Source organism: Agelaius tricolor, unplaced genomic scaffold (assembly GCF_023055355.1).
Source record: "Agelaius tricolor isolate 1412-34295 unplaced genomic scaffold, bAgeTri1.0.p SCAF_4, whole genome shotgun sequence".
In the NCBI taxonomy this organism is placed as follows: Eukaryota; Metazoa; Chordata; class Aves; order Passeriformes; family Icteridae; genus Agelaius; species Agelaius tricolor.
The window spans coordinates 40779705-40804556 of NW_027269264.1; the positions used below are offsets into that span (position 1 = coordinate 40779705).

Genomic DNA, 24852 nt, shown 5'->3' on the forward strand with positions numbered 1-24852 from the left:
TAAATTAGCTGAGCTCTATATTTGTTTGTCTGCACAGTGTTAAGCACCATCAGCACTCACCAAGCAGTAACCTTTACTAAATCCAACCTCTCTGACTTAAAACAGCATGTTACAGTCATTTTTTAGGTATATATGATAGGAAATTTGAAAAAATGCAACCTGACAATCTTTTCATTACTTTTCTGTACATATACAGATATACTGGATATCGCTTAACAGTCTGGTCTGTTTAGAATATTTTATCTAGAGCTATAATGTATGGAGGGAAAATATTTTTCCCCAGAATGGATTTGTAAAAATGATCAAAAATAACAAGCTCCATGGACTAAAGAGGCTTACATTCAGCAGACCTTGAAACTTATTTTAATGTTTCTTGATACTAAAGTTTTACCCTGGCTATGCAAAAAAAGCTACCATTTCACACACCATCTAATATACTGGGAATCTTCAAACTAGACAATGAATGTTTTTGATAAAACTGAAGTTTTCATGCCAAATTTCTTCTAAACACACATCTTAATTTATTGATTAAAACTTGAGCTGTCCCCAGCAAGCAGATACTTGGATCAGGTAGCAAGGAATCAGACAACGTATATTAAAAATTTAGCAGATGCCCTCCAAGCATGTCACACTCTCCTGACTCCTCACCCACTATTTTTTTTTTCTCATTCTACTTAGTAATGTGGATTTGTTTCCAGGATTGCTCCCCTTTTGCTGGTAGGCACAGGAAACAATCAGAACTGCCTGCAGAGAGCATGCTCCTTTTCAGACTGCTTTAGGTCCTGAGATTAAGGATATATTTTACTCACAAACTCCTGTGTGCCAAACATAGGGTGCCTAGGGCTAGCCAAACTTTTCTTTTTGGGTAAAATGGTGTCAGTGATGCTATGCTGGCTTTCAGCATCTGAGGACCTGCCCTGCTCTGCTGCCGCTGTTTGATCAGGAGGAATGATAAACGTATATCCTCTTGAAATAAAATCAATCTGGTGATTAACCAGGTCTGTCAGGAGAACCAGAGTGATATTTTGCCATTTACTAGTTCCAGACATGGATCTATATTTGCCCTATGGGAGCTACTGTTGTGAGAGCATGATTCAATAGAACACTTTAATTACAACACAAGTCCAGTCCACTAAGCTGATCTTCCATTCTGTGACTGCATCAGAGAGAAGCTGATCTATGACTCCAGTCTCCCTCTGTGAGACACAGTAGTATTAGGCATGCCCTCAGCATCTATTGGAAAATACTCACTCATCCAGGAAGAGCCTTCAAGTAGGTTTCATATGTTTTAAGAGAGGGCTTTACAGATAAGGTATTTTTATTAAAATAAATAAGGGGTTGTTTCATAATACAGTTTTGGCAGTCTTTCAGGAATGGTGGTTTGCAATGTCTTCAATATCTGAAGTCATGGAGGGAGAAGGGAAAACTTCCTTGAAAAGTCTTTCCATTTGGAAGAGCCACAGTAGCCAGACAAAGTATATTGCTGAGATGTGAGTGCTCAGCTCTCCTAGAGGAGCAAACAAGAGAGATGACCCAGGGGACAGAGCTACTATTGCCTATGGCTCACTGTGCTAAAATTGATGTGTGAGTGAAGCACCAAGCAAATACCACCTCCTTGCATCACCTTGTACTGGACAGTCTTCCTCCCTCCTCCCTTCTCTCCCTCCCTCATTCCTTCGCTTGCCTCTCCATGTTCCACTGAGAGAACTGCAAAAAGGTATATATAAAAGCTGTGGCAGAGATAACAAGAAGTGAAGGAGTCATAGCAGGTGTTGAGCATTAGAGTACCATCTGGGGCTGTCTAATACCAGCTAAAACAGTCTCCTCCACAACCACTTAGAAGTGTGGAATGCCACAGTTACTCGAGGTCAAGCAGGCAGAAAGAAAGGGAAGCAGAAACTCTGGCTCAAGTTTGAAGATGTTTACAGGAGCCAGCAAGATTGACCTACGCTATTAATTACTAGGCAGTATTCACACAAATGCCAGCTCACATTCTTTCTCTAATTACTTTCACTGATGTATCTTGAAAGTATTGGACATCTTGAAATCGCCCTTGACTGTGAGCCAGATTCCAGAAATGCAGTGCAAACCACATTAGCAAATACAGGAAAAGTATAGACCCTCCCTATCAAGATTAAATTAAGCTGAAATATTTCTCATCCTCCTCAGACAAAAGCAGAACAGACCTGAGGCCACCAGCACATACTGAAACTCAAGAACATCTCAAAGCCTGGAACGTGAGCCTCAGCAGGTTATTATCAACATTTGAAAGGTGAACCAAAATAACGCAGTCCAGGCTTCACATCTGCTGTTTTGTTTGTCAAATGTCCCCCAAGTCTGGCATTATTTACTTATCTGTATTCTCTATCAGCTACAGCTCCTGGGGGAACTTAGTGACTCTCTGCTCCAAAACATGGTCACTGCTAAATGTTTCTGCAGTAATGATCAGCTGAAATGCACACATTTTGGGTCTGGATATACTGCAACAATCAACTAGGAAAACACTTGTAAATTCCTTTAATATAAGAATGCATTTGACTCTGGATCTACTTTTTTATTAGGAAATTAACATGCAATTTTTAATTATAATTCATAACATTTAAGGTATCTCACATGCTCAAACTAAAATATGGTGAAGATCTACAAAATCAGACTTTAGATAACTGGAAGATGACGAAGCTCTCTCTTTTCTGCTCTAGTTTTTTTAGGTTTTTTTTTTAGTAACTTATTTGTATAGTTCTTGTTAGATAAGATTTCATTAGATGCTCTAGAGAAATGCTAGCGAGCTACACTGCACTTGTAGTTCACGAAGTTTAAAAAAAAAAAGTGTTATGATTCCAAATGAACTATCCAGATGACAAATGGCTAGTCTGATTCAGAAAGCAACCTGTGATTTTATGCCATTGCATTGTACAGCCGAGGATTTATCCAGAAGTGATGGTGCGTGCCATGACCCACTGGAGATGCCATGCCTGGCAACACTGCTGGTCATTCATACTGTCTCCTAAAAGGTCCAGACCTCATATTTCAGAGTTAAAAAAAAAAACGAAAACACAAAAAACCCAAAACCAAAACAAAACAAGCAAACCAAAAAAACCCCAGAGGGCCATAAATGAGATTTTAGAAAGTATATTCTATAACTGCCTTTTAAATATATGTACAGTTCATAATGCTATCAGCAGGAGAAGAGAGATCTTGAAATTCAATTGGCCAGAATTGCATTTAAGTTTCCCAGATTTCTATTTCATATCAGGTAGATGATTCTGAAGAGCTGAAGCCAACAAACTGAATCATGGAATGATTAAAGTTGGAAATGTCCCCTGAGATTTCAGAGTCCAACTGTTAATCCAGTACCACCATGTGTCCAGGTGTCACAGCCACACACCTTTTGAACACTTCCAGGACTGGTGAGTCCACCGCTTCCCTTGGCAGCCTGCTGCAGTACAAGAGGCATTGGCAAGAACTTGGGTGGACTTTGAGCTTACTCAGCTGGCTGAACACAGTCTAAATACTTTGTAAGTTCCACCTTATCACTGTGTCATCTTGTTCTACTGAATATACATGGACTTCATGATCTCTTTTACCTGCTGAGGTTATGTTTAATCATCATTTCTTCTTTGTCATTCTTCAAATGACAGAATCAATTAGTTAGGTAAGACACATATTCTTTAATTATATTCTCCTCATACATGCTGATTTTTATTTTTAAAAAGGATCAATGTGAAGGAAATTGATGCAGTTACATGCAATATGTATATATACATATACCTTTTGTGTTTGTTATTGCCACGTTTGTAATGCTGAGAGGAAAACAATGCTGTAAGATTATGAGCACAAAAGCTATAAGGCTCTTACATATTTTCATGTATGTTTCATATTCAAGGCCAGCAGCTACCAGTATGATCACAACAATCTCACAGGAGTTAGAGGCCATATCTTTCACTGTAAGCTCTTGGTTGATTTTTATGACGCTAGGAAAAAAGTGAATGTGCTGTCTTGTAATGTGGAAAGGATAAAACCCAAGTGCTATAATTTTTTTTTTCCTATATATTTCAAAACCACACCATGCTTTGTAAAATCTACATGTAGTTTTGTTCAGAGGTTTTGGATTCAGTTACTGGTATCACAAAGCCAATATGCTGTTATTTCTAACCATTAGGATTTTTCTTACTGTAGTGCATGGGAGTCAACTGCAGATGGAGCCCTGGAAGGAAATCTTCTGTGCAGATGTGCCCTCCTAGGCAGCCCCTGCTTTTTTAAGCAATCTGTTGATGCAACACAGTAACATCTCAGCTTGTTTTGCATTATGTCTTAGAGTCTTGAAAAGGTTGGTCTTGACATATACTTCTTTAAACTAAATCCAAATGTCAGTGCTAAGCTTATAACTGCTGGCCTCTCTTCAGAAAAGTATGCTTTATCACAGATTATAGGCATATAAATTATGGAAAAGACCTCTGGTATCATCTTGTCTCTCCCCCTGAGCATGGGGTTGTTCTCCACAATTTATGTCAGGCAGCTTTGATCTTTCTAGTTTAAATGAATCTCAGGCTTTCATGAGACTCTTTTACAGTCTAATTTATCTTACTATCATGACATCTATCCAGATGTTCAGCCTACATTTTACTATACTGTGTTTCATCCAACACTTTTGAATTGTTGTCCTTCATTCTAAGCAAAGAATTGGGATTTGTGTTCTGTTTTCTTTGAAAGTGCAAAGAATCTGGACTTAAGTAGAAAATGTAAGGGGGTCTCAAGTGCAAACAACTGAAACTCTCTCAAACAGTAAAGGTGCTCACCATAATACAAACATCTCAACCTCAGAACTATTCAGAGCAAGAAATAAGTTAGCTCTTTTCTAATAGTTTTTTCCAAAATTAACTTTCTCATTGCAATTTTCTGGTTTGGTTTGGTTTGGTTTGGTTTGGTTTGGTTTGGTTTGGTTTGGTTTGGTTTGGTTTGGTTTTAACTGCAGTCTGCACACATCTTCTATTCAAATACAATAGGTACATTTGAATAGTAGTTGAATAGACACAGTTACTTCTACAAAAGTGTGTCTAATGTGGAGTTTTCCTAATAATGTCTTTTTAATTGGCTGTTTTAAAAGCACATCTGTGCTAACACTCATATTTGCACTGTCATATCCTCTGCAGCATCCTAACACTGATCTTGGTTTCACAGTCACTTGTTCTCCAAAGCATTCTGCTTCATACATCCACATGCCCTTCAGAAAAATCTAGTAGGCACCCACCCTAATTAACAAGAAATGTTATCGAACTAATCTCCTTAGAGAGCATAATCCTGATTAAAATGTCCAGGTGACCAGTATTTAATGGGATGAGTAAAAACATGGATCTGAAGAAAATCCATGGTTTTAATTGGTTTCAATAAAATACTGGGTTCTTCTGAAGGCTGTTTACAAATAGCATTAACTAAAGAGTTCACAATAGTTTTCAGTCAACTGCACGTTCAGTACCTTTTCAAATAAGTACATTATGTATCACAACCGACGTATATATTAGGCTGGTCACTATATATGTGTGTGTAAATGTGTATGGGAATGCTGTTTACAGATATTTGTACACACAGATGTGTTGACTGGCTGTTGTGCTGTTGTGTTTATGGGATTCTTAGCACCCAAAAGAGGGATGTGCAGCAGGAACACCAAATTAGTTGCATCTTTTGTACAAAGAGAAACAACCAACACTTAAGGAGTGCTGTGCCTCATGAAACAACAGCTATACCTATCCCTACCTATACGTATTGCTCCTCTTGTCACTCTGCCTTTACTTGGTTTGGCATTGTGCACACTTTCTACTACAAAGTGTGTGGCCCGGTCACTCCTGGAGTGGTATGTGCTCCAGCTCTGATGACAGCTCTTTGAAATACAGTCCTCCCTGCTCAAAGTAAAATGTTGCAGCAGATTGCAATAGAAATGGCCTTACTCTAAGCTAGAGTTTGCTAGTATTTGCTAAGCAATTTAAAGCGTGCTAAGCTTTCTAGCCTCTTTACAATCTAAGTAAGAACTTTATTGTCTCTCCTCTCTTGAGCACCCTCCTACCAGAAGAAAAGCAAACCTAAGACACTTCATAGCCTTTCTGGCATCATGAAAAATACTACTGGCAGGTATTTTGTACTATAACCTCTGCCTGCTGTATTTAATTTGCTTTAGTAATTATAGGTCTAAAATCATCACTGCCAAAAATCCACGGATTCAGCAGAAGACCCCCTAGAGCAACCTCTCCCCTAGTTTTAAGTGTCTGCTGTACATACTCAGGCTCAGCTCTATATTGATAATGAGGTCCTTAGAAAATGCTCATAGAAATAGCTCCATCCCATTAGCTCTGCTACATAAATACTTATTCCAGGAAAGTTTTTCATTATTTCATTCAGTTGATTTCACAGTACTTAGTTGCAAAGATCTGACAGAGAAAATGCATTTGTTTCTACTGGAAGAAATCGCCACTCTTCTTTCTTCACTGTGGCAGATATTCACCAAACTCAAAACATCTGCACTAGCTACTGGCTTCAGTAACATCTACATAGAAGGAGCCAGACAGAATGTCAGAGGAATGTAGGTCCTTGAGCACCACTGACAGAGTTCCTACATTTGAAAGGACCTGCTGCTCATAGTTGCTGGAGAAGATGCTATGGTAGATTCCTATTTGTCCCATAAATAGTGGAAATTCTGTAGTATTTTTGAAGATAAATGTCCCCAGTGCCTCTGTCATCACGTAGCCCTGTTGTAGAGTTTTGATGAAGTGATTTCATGTGGCCCCACGTGGGCTGAGTTATATATTTGCCATGAATTATGCAGAGATCAGTACAGCCATGAAGTGGATTGAGGAGGCTGCACAGCTGCTCTCCTTGCATGTGACATGAAGCATGTGCCACTTAGGAGAAACAGGGACAGTCTCCTGCCCCCCTCCCCACCATCCACCAGCAAATCCTCTCCTGGATTAAGCAAGTTCACTTAAAGGTTGTCTGTTATCTGGCTTTATTTCATACAGATTTCCCCTTTTTTTTCTGCGTCTGAGCCCTCTGCAATGTCTTTTTGGTGAACTTTTATAATCTGTCTTGGCTTCCCATTAAAGATTGGTAAAGGCCCTACAGTGAGTTTGTGTGAAAATACAATGTGTTTGTGTCTGCATATGTGTCAGTTTGCAAATCCCAGTAGGCAAATGACTGTAAACTATTTATTGTTCGTCTTGTTTGAATGATCATCTACAGGCATTATGTGTAATAAAATTGACATACTAAAATGCTTTCTAGACATTGTAAAGCTCCAGCCTTGTTTGCATAAACTTAAATCCCTACACAGTCAGAATTGCCAGAAAAGATTTATGCACACTTATCTCTTCTGGGTGGAAAAGAAACCAGAAAAAAAATCTCAAAAAGGAGATAAAAATGAATATAATTTTATAACAACAGAATAATAAAGACCAGCTAAAATTTCTCACTCATCCATAGAGACTCGTGACATTTTCATGGTTTGCAGACACAACAATTTCATAATCATGCAGCTGCCAAGACTGTTGTGGATTATAACCAACCTCACAACTCATAGTAAACCAGCTGTGAAATAGAAAAAATAATTTGCGAAGGATTTCTTTAGTGTTAAGCCAACTTGAATGTTAGCACAAACAAATCAAGCATGCTTTTTCACATACTTAAAAATATCTTGGTCGATTCCATAACACTCGCTTTTTCTAAAAATGAAAGTGCTTGTTATACTTACTTCTATGCAGGCCTATCCACCCCTGGTAACATTGCAATGAATAGCTTAGGACTTAGAGACTGCCAAAGTCACTCCAGTTACTTTAGCAAAGAAAGAAGCTATATAACAGATGAAAGTGCTGTAACTTAAAATAATTCAAGAACAGAAACATGCTCAAGGAACTTCCAAATGCTCTGTCTTCAATCTGCCACACAGCAAATCACAAAACCACTTTTAGAATTTTGAGTGTTTTTCTCAAGGCTGTTCAGGTTGCTTAGTTAAGTGCCCAGAAGGGCTGAAGGGATGGGTCTGCAGGTTGTTAATTTTAAAGGCTGAGGTTAGTGAAAAGTCAGCCATCACCACCTCTGAGCGCTTCCCACTACACTTGCCTTCCTGCTGCAGGGAGGCTGGCAGGGTGAGACCTGGCTGCACCTGGCAGCTGCTCCCAGCAGTGAGGGCAGAGCACAGTGCAGAGACCCTGGACAGGATGGGGACATCCTCTCATCCCTGTATCCCAAACACCAGCCAGCAGGAAGCACTGCCAGCAGTCACAGGAGTGAGAGAGAGCCCAAATCAAAAGGCACACAGTCTGGTAGGAAAAACAGAGTTAATAATGGCATGGGCAGTACTTGTTTTCCTGTATATTCTCTCTTGCTGCCCTGAGCTTGCTGTAGTCATCTTGTCTAGGTAAAGAGCTTGGGCAGGCATACAAACACAGGTGATTCCATAGCTCCTTCATACAAAAATAACATTTCAGCACAACCCCAGGCTGACACTCAGGATGAGGGTAGGCCCAGAGGCATGGAAATTTGCAGGGAGTTGGTGGGAGCTTGCTGGGAGCCCTGGCCAGCTGAGGAGCCATGCTGGCCTCAAGGTGCTGCACAGAAATGCAGCTGCTGCAGGCACAGACCCCCCTGACACACACCAGACAGCTGCTGTGGCCACCATGTACCCCAGCCAGGCTGGACATGCAATGTCCTTGCCACTGCTGACAGCTTCTGCCATGAAAGCTGTCTTGTCAACCAGCTGAGACAAAGCAACATCATTTTCCCACAAGGTATGTCTCCAAAGAAGCTGTGCATGCTTCCTTAGCCTGCATAACCAGACTGAAAAACATCTCCCTCTTTCTGAAAAACAACTGAAATGGAGCAATTTTGCCAGGAAAGCCTGTACTTGTCCAACCACTTGTGCCACAGAAAGCCTGGCATGCATCACAGCATTGTGCTGCCCCCAGGCCATGCAGGACAGCTTCCTGCATGGGGGCTGCATCCCTTTCAGTGGCAGCACCTCCTCTTGTCCACTCTCATGCTCCTGTTCCTGCATCACATCTATGTGTGCCATCCATTCATTACTTTTAACCAATGTATATCGAGGTTTTTGTTACATTTGTAGCAAAAAAAGTTCCTCTTTGCAATTATTTTTTCCATGCATATATATTGTATATATGGACAGACACACCAAACTGAGAAATGTGAGATTGAATCAAGCCTAGATTACAATGCTAGGCTTGAGCTAAAAAATCTGTCTTACCTTTGTGTCAGAGCACAAATCAAGGGAATTTGTGCCTGTCCATCATATGTAGAATAAACACACACAAAGTATTCAAGTAGTCCCAAAGAGCTTTCAGTTTCTTTTGCCAGGCCATGCTTTGACCCACTTAGATGGTTGTGCAATCTCTGCAAAGGTCCCCTATAGTTCAAGATTATTTTCTATAAAAGCCACTTGTCAGCACCAAAATATATTTTCTAAATTTCTGTTACACACTCATTCTAGATAGCACAGTGAGAAATGAGCACACTTTACAACAGCCCTCCTTCAAACACCCACTGAAGTATTTAAAAGTACATCAGTTCTGTATACAAACCTTTTTCTATTAATAACCAATGAACATTATTACAATGTTATTATTTCCAGTAAACTGGAACAGCAAAGCCTGTGCAAGCAGACTGCAGCAAAAGAGAGCAGTCTACCAATTTAGTATTTAACAGTTTTAGTAAGGCCACTTTGCTCCCACAGCCAGGATATCAAGTGACTGAGCATTGACCCATCATGGCCATTTGGAAGCCCTTTGCTAGTCCCAGAACTGCTAGCCAGGTGTGTTACCCTGCTATGGCCTTCCAAGTGACCTCTATATTGTAGTTGACCTTGGCCACTTTTCCTAACTTTTGTATGTTCCTCTCTAGGTAGACTGGAAAATCTTGGGAGCTCAAGAGTTTCAGGCTGGGTTTCAGTCCTGTATGACACCATGGGAGCACAAGGCCTGCTTGGCCTTCCCAGTGCCACCATAATTTCACCATAACTCCAGAAGTAATTGTGCAGGTGAAGGGGGTGTCCATAAAGAGGTCTTGTAAGTCTGAGAACTATCACAGCTGCATCAAAGCAATAATTAATTCTGCTGCAATCTAGAGTCCGGATGAGTTGCAAATCTGATGCCCCTTGGGATGTGGTCATAGTGTGAGTCTTCTAAAGGATCAGGTTGTTTAGCCCAGTGGTTTTGGACGTCTCCTGAACCTGCCTTTGCCTACTGAGCTGCTTAACTTCAACTTCTGTGCACTACATATTGTGAGATACCACTTAAATGTTTGCATTTTTGTTTGAGTTTCATTGGGACATGTTTAAATTGCCACTTCTGGGGAAGTACAACAATGCCAAACCACAGACTTGCATGTTCCATTACTGCTAATGCACTTGTCACCTTACAAACCTGAAGTAAAGCTCATAATCCTGGGTAAGATATCGACAGGAGTTCCAGGTATGCCGGGAATGCAGGACTAAATCCTTTGTGTCATAATTTACAGTTTGCATGTTACAGACACCTTTTTTTCTGTTTGTTTCTCATATCTGGGGCTATGGCATACTTTGGCAGTGAAATGTAAAATATAGCAAATCAAATGGACATGTACCTTTAACTATCCCAAACACAAGGAAGTAAAAACACGTTAAGCTTTTCTAGTATTTTACTAGTGCAAATCTACTATCACAAATGTTTTCAGTGAGGCTCTCAAAGCTTACCATTCATAGATGATTAGTCATGCTCTATACTGTTCTTTGATATCTGGAATGGGACTTCATTAATTTGCAGGCATTCTTAATGCACTGCATAAGGTCAGAGATTACTGGGTTCCCACAAATGAACTTTTCTTCCTCCATTTAGAAGGATTTAATGGAAAGTAATATAAATGTTTCTACTTAAGAACTGCTCCTGCTTGTTCATGGAGCCAAGTGCTGATCCCAGACCACCACCTTCTGGAACGCTGCAGAATCACAGGACCGTCTTGGAGACTCCTCTCTGCAGGAGTCTGAAAAGGACTGGAGACCAGGGGAGTGGTCAGAGGAAACGTCATTCACTGCACACTTGTCCTGCAGATTGCCAGACAGCTGCTAGTGAGTGCCATTCAAACACTCGTTACCTGGCTAGGAGAACCTTGGGTCTAACCTGGAACGGACACTTTTTTTCCCCCCTTATGTTATCTTGTAGAATAAACAATAACAGAATTTCTTAAAGATAAATATAAAAGTGAAGATTTGCACAGAAATTTCTCTTTACCAGTGTAACACCATGAAAGCATCATGCCCCATCTCCAGCTCCCTGGTGCCACAGACAGGACAGACAGAGACCTGTGTACCCAGGACAGACACACCAGACACACCATGACTTCCCTGACTCAGCAGGTCTCCACACCCACACCCTCTGCTCCTCCATAGGCATATCTGGCTCAAGCGCTCTGCCAGGCTCATCAAACCAGCCTTACACCATGCCAGAGGCACTGAATGCAGCTTTACACCTGGAATATCATGAGGAAGTTTTTGGAGGGTAAGAAGAGAAAGCTAGAAGATGGTTAGGGTAATAAGCTCAGTGAGACACTCCCCACTCCTTCTGAAGTGGGCACAACAATCAGTCTTAGAAAAAAGATTTAATTTGGTTTACTTAATTGTAATCAGATTATCCTTTGGTTAAACAATACCCATAAACCAGTAACTGTTTAACAGTCCATAGAGAGGACTTTCAAGAGTATTGGCTCGTTAATGAATTTGTTTCACAGGGTGCTGCTGATATCCCAATAAGTCACACCATAAGAGATGCCCTGATCCCATCAAAGTCAAGGGCAAAAAGTCACATTTACTGAGCAGAGGACGTACTTGGCCTCAAAAAACAGGGAGCAAAGTAGAGTAGGTCCTCACTCTGTGAGTATCTCTAAGATACAGGTGTGACTTTATTCTCCTTTCTCTAGTTATTTTCTGCCAATATTTCAAGGGAGGTTTTGTTCACTTAGAGCATCCTAGATCAGTTCCCACCAGCGAGCACAGCTCACTCCCTCTGCCTGTTGAGTGGTCTGACTTCTCCACACATCTGAGCTTGGTGCTAATCTTCCAGACAGAAGCAGATGGGGCTCAAAATCGTATGAGGAGTTAGTATTGTACTTTAAATAGTACACAGCGTTGTATTTTAAAAGCTTAACAACCAAATTATTACTAGTGGATTTCAAATAGAAACTGGAAATTAAGATTGATGGTATCCCTCTGTCAATTTTGGCTTCCGTTCCCTGGATTCCATGTTTACCAAGCAATACTGAGGGTGTGAACATTGAGGCTTGTGACACACCCATGAAGAAAGCAGGGAAGCACAATGTACTGCCGGAGCTGCTGCCTCTGCAGTGCTGGCTGCTGGCAGAGCGCCTTACAGACGGGGGCACTGCTGCTCCAGGCACTTTGCAAGGCGAGAGGCTCCTTCCTCCAAAGCATTGGCTGTGTCATTTCGTCAAATGGATGCAAAACCCTTGCTCACTTGCCAGTGTCCTCCGCAGGGGCAAGAGAAGAGAAGATCTCCAAGCTGAGTCTCTCTCGTGAAGGCAATGTGGCACAGAGCAGGAGCTGGCAGCTCTAAGCGTTCATTAGCTCTCAGCCTCTGCACTGTCAGTTTTCAGCCCTGCTCTGCACCCCAGTAAATAACATTTACACAGCACTTTAATATATGTTTTGACCACTGTGGTTTCACCACAGCTTTTGCATTCAGCTAATGAACAACAATTAGAAGGAGGAGAATCTGTTAATTCTACCCTACATACAGCAAAGTGCTGATGCAAATGTGGGCAAACAAACATGCAAAAAGAATGCCTGTGTTTCTGATACTCCCTCTTCATCAGTTTTCTGGACCACTAAAAACTTTCCAAAAAACCGAACTACTTCTGACAGAATAAAAAGTCAGAAATACTTTGCTTAAATTAAAGAATAGTGTAAATTAACAATAGCAAAAGTACAATCTTTATCTGCTGCCTATGCTAGCCTCTAAGTCTTTTGTGACTTTGTTATCCCTAGCCAGAGCTGCTTTCATAGGCACTGCACGCAGGAGGCCATGGGGAATTTTGACACTTATTTCTTCTAAAGAAGAAATCGGGAAAGTCAGTGACTCAAGCCTCCCAAACCTCAGCTTTTTTGGCAGCATCTAAGCTGTGATATATCTACCATAGTTGAGGAACAGAACTGTGTTCACCTGGTGGTCAGATCTACATGGGGAAAGGTGTTTTGCTATAGCACTGGCCTCACTTCCCTTCTGATGGATGTAGAGGGGAGAAGATACCAGCTCTCAAACACACAAGACACCATGGTTTTCAGTGCATGACACCATGGCAGCTGTGGACACCAGTCTCAGAGGAGACGACAGGCTTTCATGTAGCTGTGAAGGCAAGCTAAGCCCCAGGCAAATGTGCACAGTGCTATAGGGAATATTGTGCCACACATGGGACACAGAAGGAATTAGCTGCCAAGTGTCTCTCCCCCAGATTCCCTGGCTGCATACCTGAGTGTGCCTCATTCCCAGGCTAATGTACTGCAAGAGTGAGACTGAACCAGTAATCACCAAAGCCACAGCCTTCATCTCAGGAGCAGAATGAAGGGGCAGGGACTCAGTAACAGCAAATGGGCAGGTAAAACTGTGAATATGTCATTGACTGAACTGGGTAGAGGAGGGCGGGGGATCCAGCAGCAGTGCCCAGGGTCAGAAATCCTGTGTACACAGAGGCCAAAGGGCCTCTTCTCACGTGCAGAAAGCAAAGGTCACTTTTGTGGTCTTTCAATATCACTAGGGGTGACAATTTGCAGGTCAAAATTCCTGACCAGAGAAATGTCTCTGTGCCTCCTCAATGAAGTCAGCAGCTGTGGCAGCTGATTGAACAGAGTCAATGTATTAGACTAGCCTAGACTGGACTTCACCTGCTGGTGCCATCCCTGGAGCCACCTTCCCACCAAGGAGATGCCAGTTAGGAGCTGACCATTTGCCCATGCAAATGGTAATATCCTGCTCCCAGATTGCATAGACAGCACTTGCCATACAGTGGGTCTCTCCTCAGTATAACAAGGTTGGCCTGAGACAAGGCAAACCACAAAACAATCAGCAGTAGAGAAAATAGAAACAGCCTGTCTCTGGATTCTCTGTCTTACCACATGCCTCTTCACATTTATCAGATCAGCAGATCACACTGCCACATTCTGGAGAGTTTCAGCTCTGGTGTTTAATTTCAAGCTGTTGAGTTTGTGCTGCTTCCTGGAACATGCAATCCTTTCCCAAACACATAGTTTGAATTTATGTTCAGAAGGAGGTGCTCAGGATGAGCTCCAGACACAACTCTTGTTGTATCCACATGTAGGATATGTCTCTAGGATATGCTGTAATAATAGGAATTGGTCAAAACCCTAATCAATGCTTGTAATCTAGTGTTCAAGGTAAAATTATTACTCTTTCTTTAACAGAAATAATGTAGCACAAAGCAAAGCTCATGAGGGTCCCCTACCCTTAAAGTACAAGGTCTGAGTTCTCAACTTAGGAAGACAGAGGCTTGATCAAAAACAAAGTGTGAAGACAGTTTGGCAGATACTGGGTTTGAAGTTATGGACCCTGGGTCTGACATCCCCTGTTACCACAGTTTAATCTAAGCCAGCCCCATGCAGCCCACAGTGGGATGCAGGAGAGAATTGAAGGAGTAAAAGTGAATTGACTCATGGGTTGAGTTAGAGAGTGTTTAATAAAGAAAGCAAAAGCTACATTCACAAGCAAAGCAAATCAAGGGATTTATTCATCCCTTTCCATGGGCAAACAGGTGTGTTCAGCCATCCCCAGAACAAGAGGGCTCTAACAGACACAGCTGTGACTTGGGAAAACAAATGCCATCATTCTGAATGTCCCCTCCTTTCTCCTTCCTCCTTTCTCCTGCACCCTTATACACTGAGCATGCCACCATATGGAATGGGATAGTCATTTGTGTCACTGGTGGGCAGCTGCCCTGGCTGTGTCCCCTCCTAGCTCCCTGTGACCCCTCCCAGGCTCCTCGCTGGTGGAACATAGTGAGGAGCAGAAAAGGCCTTGACACTGGGTGAGCACTGCTGAAGGAAAGGTAAAACATCGCTGTGTTACCAACACCGTTCCCAGCAAATCCGCACCTCAGCCCCATACCACTGCTCTGAAGAAAGTGAATTCTACCCTAGCCCAAACTAGCACAGCTGTGCGCCGTGGATCTGCTGCACTGTGCTAACACACAGCGTCGTAGCTAACGCTCTCTGCTTCAGCCACAGCAGTTTGCCGTCAGTTGTTGTCCTTTCACTGTCCCTTAACTGACTGTAACTCAGGGGTACCAAACTGAGGGAGGACGGCCCTGCGAGCTGTGCTCTCCGCGCGGGTGCTCACTCAGGGGGTGCCTGAAGGCACCATGGGCCTGCCCGCGCTCAGGATCAGGAGGGGCGGGCAGCGCGCCTCAGGGCCCCGGTGAGCCCCGGCGGGCCCCGGTGAGCCCCGGCGGGCCCCGGTGAGCCCTGGCGGGTCCCGGTGAGTCCCGGGGAGCCGCGACCCCCGCCGGGGACGGGCGAGCGGCGGCCCGGGCTAGGTCTGCACATGCTCCGTGTGCCAGCCCGGGCCGCTCGCACTGCCCTCGCTGGGCTGCGAGAGCTGCGGCACCGCCGAGCTGCTCGCCGGCTCTTGCACTCGCTGAAGACATGGCATTTTTCAGGATCTCAGATAGGCTTCCAGGAGCATCTTTTAAGATAGTCCATAACAGAATATAATGTTTCCATCAGGCTCTTGTCTTGGCAACAACCTGCAGCCGTAAAGCGTGTTTAATTCTCTGAGAGGAAGACTGGTGACAGCTATCGTTTCACTGTGTACTGTGAGATTCTATGAGATTCTACCCTGAGAACCCTGGAGGTGGCATTTGTCTGGTCTGGTTGTAAATAATGAGATAGATCACAATGGATTTCAGTTCCTCATCCGTGTTTGACCAGCACAAAGGTAAGTCACGTGCTACTAATTTCAAAATCCTCTGGTCCTTCAATGCGTCCCATGCAAATGTACTAAGATTACTTGACAGAATAAATAACATTAATTTTTGGGAAATATTAGGTTTATTTTGGTTTCACGTAAAGGAATTTCTTCCATCAGTTTTAGACTGGATTGATATTTCAGTCTATTGCTACCGTGATTTCAAAAAATTAATTTTCAGCAGAATAGCAACAGTGTCTGGCTACTCTTATGGTTAGCACTGAGAAATGTATATATGTTTATCTTTATATTGTATTTGTCTTTTTGTGGTTATAGATATTAAAAACAGTTGCAGTTCTAGCAAACAGAGCAGTTTTAAATGGAGTAAAAAATTTAAGAACAGCTTCTTTTTGTAAGTCTACACTAAAAGGACTAGAAGCTGACAAGTGAAACACTTTGCATTAGGAAATTTATCTGTATAGGTGAGTATTGCCATAACTGCAAATTTAAGATATCACTAAAACTCCCAATGTAAAGATTTTCTACATTGTAGGGTTGCTATGGAAATACAAATGTCTCTTTCTTGTCTACTTTGAAGTTAAAATGTTACATTTCATGTCTTTATTTGTCAATACAAGCTTTTATGTCCTACAGTTTAATCCACTACAAGTGTAGCGACATTCCTTTTATGTTCCCAAAGCCAGACACTGTCATTGCTTGATTATGCGTGTTGCAACAAATTTCTCTTCTAAATTGGCTTACCAAACAATATGTGTGCAGTGGCCACAGTTTCAAGTGCAGACCTGCAAAATATCTGAGCTGAGGTGGCCACACAGTCCCCACAACAAAGGGGCTGACAATGAAACAAAAATGAAAGCAGGAGGAAGACAAGGCACTGACTTTTGGGAAGCTGAGTGCTACAGGTTGTACTTCTGTGCTTGCCAATACTTCTTTGGTGAACCCAAAGTGAATACAGCCCATATAAAGTGGTGGGTTTATGACTGCCCTTCAGCCACAGTAGCACTCAAAGCCTGAGCAGTCTTGGGAGGACTGGTCTACAGTAGCCCAGCTGGGGACCCCGTATAATGGGGGACGAGTGGGAAGTAAAACTGAGTGACAAGAGAGAAAAATCTATTACCAAAAAGTATAAAGGAGAAAGGGAAGTGCAGTGGTAAAAGGGTGATCTGTACTACAGGAAAAGAGACACGTATTCCTAATCATGTGTGGATGACCTAAAGAGCATTTTTCCCAACAGGACACAGGTATGGGGCTGACTGAGCTTCTGCAGCTCCAAACAGCCATTCCAGCCTCTGCTTCTGGAGCACTATGAGTGTTCTCTGTGCCACATGCCAGTCCAGCAGGGCTCAGAGTGGGGAGGCAGAGGTAAAATCCTGCATGCTCAGTGCCATCAGGATGGCTGCCAGGGAGCCAGTGGAAGTGGTACCAGGAATAAGGCTGGGATATCACCAAGGCTGGAGAAGGCAAAGCCAAATCTCCAGATGGTTTAGGGGGCAGAAGGCAGTGCAGGAGACCTCGGACCCAAACCAGTTTATTCAGGTAGAAGGGATAGTGTTGGGAGACAACATCTACCTATACCTCCCCTTGCTCCTAATCTGCCCCCCCTTCTGCTGCCAGGCCACTCTCCACACTGATCCCATCCTAATTTCTGTCCAGCATCACCTGCAGCCTGTGTCATTCTCCACCTCCATCAGCTCCCCTGCCAGAAGGTCCCTTCACTATCCATTCATCACCTCTGCTGTGCCGTGCTGCAGGAATGCTTGCTCATTAGGTGCTTAGTGATTTACTGCATGCCTTCCCGGGTAGCTGTGTGGGAGGTGGATGGGAAGCAGGAGCACAAAACATGCAGTAATGGGATACTGAGCTCATTGGTTACTATGCAAAGTATACTCTGTTTAAAACTTACTGTGTAGAGTGGATTGTGTCTAAATACCATCTTATTGTGTTGGTACATTATTGATTTAAGCAGGTATCATTTTTTTTAGCAAAGAGAAGGGAAATGTCTTTCAATGCAGCAATTTATAACAATGGAAGAATACAATCTATCTTTCAAACACACTAAATTTCTCTCTCTTGGTCAAAAAAAAAAATCAACTCTCCACACAAACCCTTTTTTCTCCATCCCACACATCAGAAGATTCTCCCAACTATAAATAAAAATAAATCCCCAGCATTCCAAGTCTGAAAATGATACTGTCTCTTTGCAATTCTTTTGCTCAATAATATCTCATAACACTTACAATAGTAACAGGAATAACACTTACAATAGTAACAGGAATGTGGGACTTACAGAAGGCAAACAGCACCAGAAACCCCTTCCCTCCTAATATTGCTTGGTGCCATTTAAATAAATGTCTGCTGTTCCTGATTTCAAATATTTACCAAATAAACAGAGAAGCCAGACAAAGGCCAGTACTGGTGCATGCACTGCCAGGCACCCACAAGGATTATTACTTTGTTGAGTGTTCAATAAAAATGCAGTAGTAGAGAGTAAGTTACACTTTTCAAAAACTGCCCCTCCCAATGCCCCTGGATGCTGATGTGCTGAAAACCAATAAACTACACAGTATTGTGTCCTGACAGCCAGGTGTAGGAAGTCATAAATGGCCTTTGGCTAGTGGTGGAGACAAGAGGGATTCTGAGAGAGAGGGTAATAAATTACATGCATAAAGGGTTCTTTTTCACAATGAACGTGAATTATCCTATTATTCTGTCTTCAGTTTTTAATATCTTGTGTTTAGCAAGTCCAAAATCAATCATTGTCATGTACGTGTACATGAGCATGTACACCAAGCTCCAGCAAATTTATATAAAACTTAAAAATCCAATGTGCTAGAAAGCATGCACTTACACACATCTAATGTGCACTTTGTAGAACAACAAATCAGCCAACCTCACAAATCATGTAAAACATGCACTCTTCATGGTACATCAGAGGAGAATTAAGAAGGAGAATTAAGGTAATGAAAAGCACAATTTCACTGCTCTGAAGCCTCTAATAATTATCTTTTTATATACTCTCTTTTTTGATCAAAAGAAAACTACTTTGCCTTGAAGAAATTATACAGTCTTAAAATACTGCAGGTTATTTCGGATAGATTGGTGTTTAACTTTGATTGTTTCTGAGGATTTTAGCACCACCCTCTGTCGTTTAATCTTTTCTTCCAGACCTTTCTACACCACTACTGTCAGCCTGCAGTTTCTCCCCTGCCTTTCTCTATACACAAGCACTGAAATGGATCTTCTGCCTTTCTGAATGTGACTGACAGCTTCCTTTCACCAGTATCACAGCAATTCTCTAAAATGTAAAATGTACTTGAAATCGGACCATACTTAGTGGCATTTCTTGAACTGCAGAATAGGAATGGAGTAACTGTAACACATTAGAAGGTGAAGACTCAGGCATTTGGTTGTTCACAATCCCTTTCTGCCACATGGTGCTTGTGACCCAGCCACAGCAAAGCCCGCTGCAGGGTAAGCTCACAGAGGGTGGGACACAAGCACTCAGTACTTCACTGTTGCCTTCTGCAAAATGCCCACTCTCTGAACCATTCCTCTTCTGCCCAGGAAAATGTCTTCAAAAGTAAATGTCCCACTGGCTTTAAGCTGGAGGAAGATGAAGTGGTCATGTTGTTCACCTGGAGCCAAGTGCGTCCAGCACAAATGGCATCCAAGCTCTCCCAGCATTTTCTGCTCTCTGTCATGTGAAGCATCAGAGGACCATTTATCTGTCTTCCTTCTCACTCCCCCTCCACAATCACACAGGTCAAGACATGCCACTTGAAATTGTGTCACCCTACAGAAATGGAATTCATGTCAGTCACCTTTATTCAGATCCCAACAGGAACGCTCATCCATTCCTCCTGGCCCAGGCTCCCAGGCAGGCTGACAGCCTGCTCCACCTGTCTCTCCTTGCTCTGGCAGATCGGACTTGTGGGTGGGGAAGTGTAAATCTTTATGGTTTCATGCCACCATCCTTTAACAGGAATGGAGCCTGTGTTCTGCAAGAAGAGGCAGGGGCAAAACTTCATTCCATTCATTTTTCCATCCATCCATCCATCCATCCATCCATCCATCCATCCATCCATCCATCCATCCATCCATCCACAGTTTTACTTCCCCTCCTTATGCAAAAGGATAATAAGCTCTGGGGAAAGCAGACTGAGCCCAGCAGAAGCAAAGGGGAAGTGTCTTGGTTTTACCTGGAGGAGAAAGGGCAGAGATGTTCAGAGATGCACATGAAGGAGTGCACCTTTGTCCTCATCTTCCTGCCACAGCACCCTCCAGGTAAGCAACTGCTCTGCTCAGGAGATGGAGATTTCCCTTTGGTGGCTAGATTTCTCTGCTCCTGACTCTCAACAGGAATACTTAACAGTACCTACAAGGCAAAAAAAATAGTACAAAATTTACATGTGTAATGTATCAAAGGAGGTGAGGGCCCCTTTGATTCACTGCCTGCCTCACTACATCTCACAGTTTCTTTCCCAGTGCTTGCAGCATCCTCTCTGTACCACACCCACACAGCACCTGCACAGCTGTACACGACAGCAGCCGTGAGAGGAGCCATGCTCAGGGCTGGCACCACCCTCTCTGGGTGTACCTCCAGAGACTGGAGGACAAGAGGAGCAACACAAGCTACCAACCACTCAGACCTGAGCTTGTCATTAACATGTTTTTGCTGAGTGTACCAATTGTGGGAGGCATCTTCAGGTCTGACATAATAAGGAAATATTACTAACTGAACCAGTGGTGAAGTCACTTCTTCACGTACTGATGGTGACTCTCCAGCAGCAATGACTCCTCATCTCTCTGGATTTCCCAGGCCCACAGGACAAACCTCCTGAGCCAAATGAACAATGAGCCTCAGCAACAGACCCCTCAACAGAATAAAAATCAAGTTAACATTTTTATTCACAAACTTTAAGAAGTATGTAATTTAAAATACCGGTTAAGAAAGAAAATAAGTTAGATTCTCTTTAACTGAGGAGAAATAGAGAGAGAATCTGTGGCAAAGGCAGATTAACATCAGCTTTTTAATTTTCCCAGAGTTCCAGTTTTGACAGACTAGCCCATTCCAGGGTGAGAGCAGATTGTGTTTCCATAGCAGCCAAATTTTGAAGTCCAGAGAACTGATTGCACCCAGTGAGAGAAGATCACGAGCAGAATTAGGCTAGACTGTGAAGTCCAGCATAGAGCTCATGTAAGTTCATCTGATACAACATCTGATCACAACATGAGTAGTGTGGCTAATACTTTACAACATTATTTATAGATCTTTTATCACTTAAAAAATATAAATAGTCATACTATCTCCAGAAGTTTGACAGGACAGATAAATCACCAGTCACTTAATCTGTCATCAGATTATCTTTGATCAACTCTCTAGTGTGACTTAGGCATTTTCTCCAGCTATCAAGCTAGTGGAGTGGCTGGACAAGTGTTAGGTTTTATAGCTCTGACCCTCTCCTGGTTTAGCCTGGAATACAGTTGCTTTTCTTCTTAGCAGCCAATACAGTGCTGTATTTTGCATTTCGTATGAGGCTAATGTTGAAAACACAGTGCTGTTTTAGTTGTTCGTAGTTAGTGCTCACACTAAATCCAGGACATTTCAGTGTCCTGAGCTCTGCATTGCTCAGGTGCCCCAGAGGCTGGGGGAGCATGGCCAGGAGACCTGACTCGACCTGGCCAAAGGAATGTGCCATGCACAGACCAGCATGGCCAGGATGTGAGCTGGGGGAGCTGCAACATGACAGGCTGGGCACCAGTGAGCAGCTGGTGAGCAACTGTGTTGTGCATCACTTGCCTTTCTTGGGTTTTATTCATCTGTTTCTCTCCTTTTATTACAATTATTAATGATGTTGTTGTGGTGGTCGTGGTGATGATGATGATGATGATGTGTTATTTCAATTATTGAACTGTTCTTACTTTAACCCAATAACTGTACCATTTTCTGATTCTCCTTCCCACCCCACAGGGGTCAGGGCAGTGACTGAACATTGGGGGCATCTGAGGTTAAGCCCCAACAGACCCTCAGCCATTGTGAACAGTACAGCTTGCTGCAGCTGTACTTATTTTTGAGTTAATAGGGATAAGAAACATGAGACTGTTTCTGACCAACAATAAATATCTAGGCATTTTACCATTACATCAGATTTGACCCTGCACCCAAAAATCTACTCTTTTGACTCCTTGAGTTAAGAGGTTAATAATCCACTTGAAGCCAAAGGAGGTGCATGCATGTAGAGCATGACATGACAAGTCTGAAAGGAAGTGAAAAGGAAAGAAGCAAAGAGAATCTTATTTCTTTAGAAAGAAAAGTCTGAGGAATGTTCCAGAACAGGTCCTGCAAGGCATCTGCTTTAAATAATAACTCACACTGTAGCTGCCAAACAAAATAAACCTCTCCTGGGTTCCAAGAAATAGTCCACTTTTCCTTTTTGCAGGAATTATCAACACAAACCATTGCTGCCAGAAGTTTACTCTCCTGAGAAGAGAATTCCCTTGGATATTACAGGGAAGTGAAAAGCCTTAGTCTTCTGACTGGTACAAGGATAACACTGAAATTGAAAACACCTGAGTCCTGATTTCATCCTATCTCATAAAAGTGCAGCCAGAAATATTACGAGCTAGTTCAGTTATTACATTTTTTTTCAAGTCATGTTACGTTAGTATGATTTCTTACAAGAAGTGGAAACTTTCCAGAGTTTTTCTTAAGTACTTTCAGTGTCTATGTTTGAAAGTTTTTGGAAGAAGTTATGATGAAAACCAATTTTCAGATGACTAACGAAAACCACAGTGCTGTTTAGATACACTTTGTTCCACCCCAAGTTACACCGTCATTTAAACTCAGTGAGACAAGTGTCATTATTTTTCCTGTTTATCATTTGTGCTTGCTCTCTGTTTGCTCATGGATGTGCTCCTTGTCTGCAGGTGATGCAGCAGAAGAGATGGACCTGGCTGTGGTTTACCAAGCGGCAGCTAACGGCGATGTGAACACCCTGACTGCAGTGATCCGAGAGGATCCTTCCATCCTGGAGTCTTGTGACAGAGAGGGTAAATGAAGGCCCAGCTTGTTCTCAGGCGATCTGTGGCTTCAGCTTGCAAATTGAACTTTCCATTTTTTTATTCTGATTTTTTAGTTCAGAAAATTATATTTAGTAGCAGAATATGGGAAATTTGAGTTATTCCTTGGAACATCCACTGGGAATACACAGTTTGGATAATTCCTTCCCCCTGTAATTGTAAGATATTTTTATATGATTACAAATAAGCTGTTTTGCTATGATTAGACAGTCCTTTACCATTTACTTAATTTATCTTATTTAGGGGTATGCTGAGAAACTGCTGACATTTCAGGGGAAGAATATTTTTACCAATGCCAAGTGACATATATTCTGGACATCTCTAAAGCAGAGGTTATAGTATGTGTACAATTTGAATGGTTTGGTCAAGTAATTTTTTTGCCAAAGGATACAATGTGCAATTATCTAAATTATCTGTTTTATCTGTCAGGCTGTGCTCAGTGTGTTATTTCAATTATTGAACTGTTCTTACTTTAACCCAATAACTTTACCATTTTCTGATTCTCCTTCCCACCCCACAGGGGTCAGGGCAGTGACTGAACACTGTGTTCCAGTTACTATTTAATGTTACTACAAATTATTGTACATTGGCTGGGTTTTATATGCATCTATTCCCAAAGTGAGTAAGAACCACAGATCTCTGGAAGCTGTTCTCAAGAACAACTTTTTTTGTCAGAAGTATTTTTTTAATTGCAGTTTCTTATAAGGGGTCCATATGAACACTGTCTTTTCTAATCTTTAACAGCTTTCACCAAGCTACCAATTTTTCATATACTTTAAACCAGGCATTCTAACTGATATCTTTAAAACATCTACTGGTTAGTCGAGAAAATTTACTCAAGACAAAATGGTCCCTGTCCAGTCGTTAATGGGAGGAAGACTAGGTGTGAATGGTGGGTGGAGTAGGAGGAGATGGACTGACCAGGAGTACTTCAGCTCTGGAACTAACTTGTCTCCTAGGTTGTCCATGCAAATGTAACTAAAGAACAGTATTCCAGCACAAAACATACAGCTCATATCCTGCACATTTTTTAGGCTCTGCATGACCTCAGGTTGAGTAGCACATTTCCTCAGCAATTTCATTGAGTTCAGTAAGAATAATTATTCTTCAACTATAGATGAAGTTTCTAGTAGTCTTATAGTTTCTAATACTCATGTTTATTCCCAGCCTAGTAATTTTAAAATGCTTTGTCAGATTCTGCAGGAAAATCTCCTGCTGTTTTTCAACAGTTAACAGAATGGAAAGAAGAGGGAGCAATTAAATTGTACAATACTTCATGAAGAAATTAGAGTATTAGGTTTAAAAGGAGATTTCAGGCGTTTTTCAAAATGGAAAATTTTTGCAGAATATTTAAAAGTTCTTATAAAAACAGGAAATAAAATATCCTAGAGCAAATCCAGACTTCAAATTAAGTTGTTCTCTGCACAAAGGGCCAACTTTTATACCTATGCAAGGAAAACAGCTTGATTTTGTAAGTCTTTTGAATATACAGACATAATGAAGCTGGGGTTTGAGAAAATTAGACAAGCACCATCTGGTTACTAGTCATTCTGAAGGATATCAGCCTCCAAAATGGTGTACAAAGCCAAAAGTTAATTTTGGGAACTTATCAACAGAAAAGCACTTTTCCCTCCAGAAGCAGAGTTAATGAGGCAAAGCTTTTGCTAATATAGTCATGCTCTTTTTAAAACCAGCAGTCAGCAACTGTCATAGAAATTACTTCCTGACTAAAAAAAACTGAGTACAACTATTGGACAGTTGTCAGAGAAAGGATTTGTTAGCTTGCCAGTGT

At 42.0% G+C, this 24852-nt stretch overlaps 1 protein-coding gene across 7 annotated transcripts in view; it reads left to right on the top strand.

Annotated features, from left to right (window-relative positions):
* Positions 1 to 15417: 15417 nt before the first annotated feature.
* The window catches only part of ANKRD55 (ankyrin repeat domain 55), a 47682-nt gene continuing 38247 nt past the window's right edge, over positions 15418 to 24852 (top strand). For 2 of the 7 annotated variants that reach the window (XM_071425387.1, XM_071425388.1), the window contains exons 1-2: positions 15418 to 15989; positions 22908 to 23030. In XM_071425387.1, coding sequence (XP_071281488.1) covers positions 15950 to 15989; positions 22908 to 23030 — 163 coding nt within the window. In that variant the 5' untranslated portion in view covers positions 15418 to 15949. The remainder of the gene's footprint in view (positions 15990 to 22907; positions 23031 to 24852) is intronic. The other 5 variants (XM_071425384.1, XM_071425389.1, XM_071425385.1 and 2 more) reach the window with 4 other exon arrangements.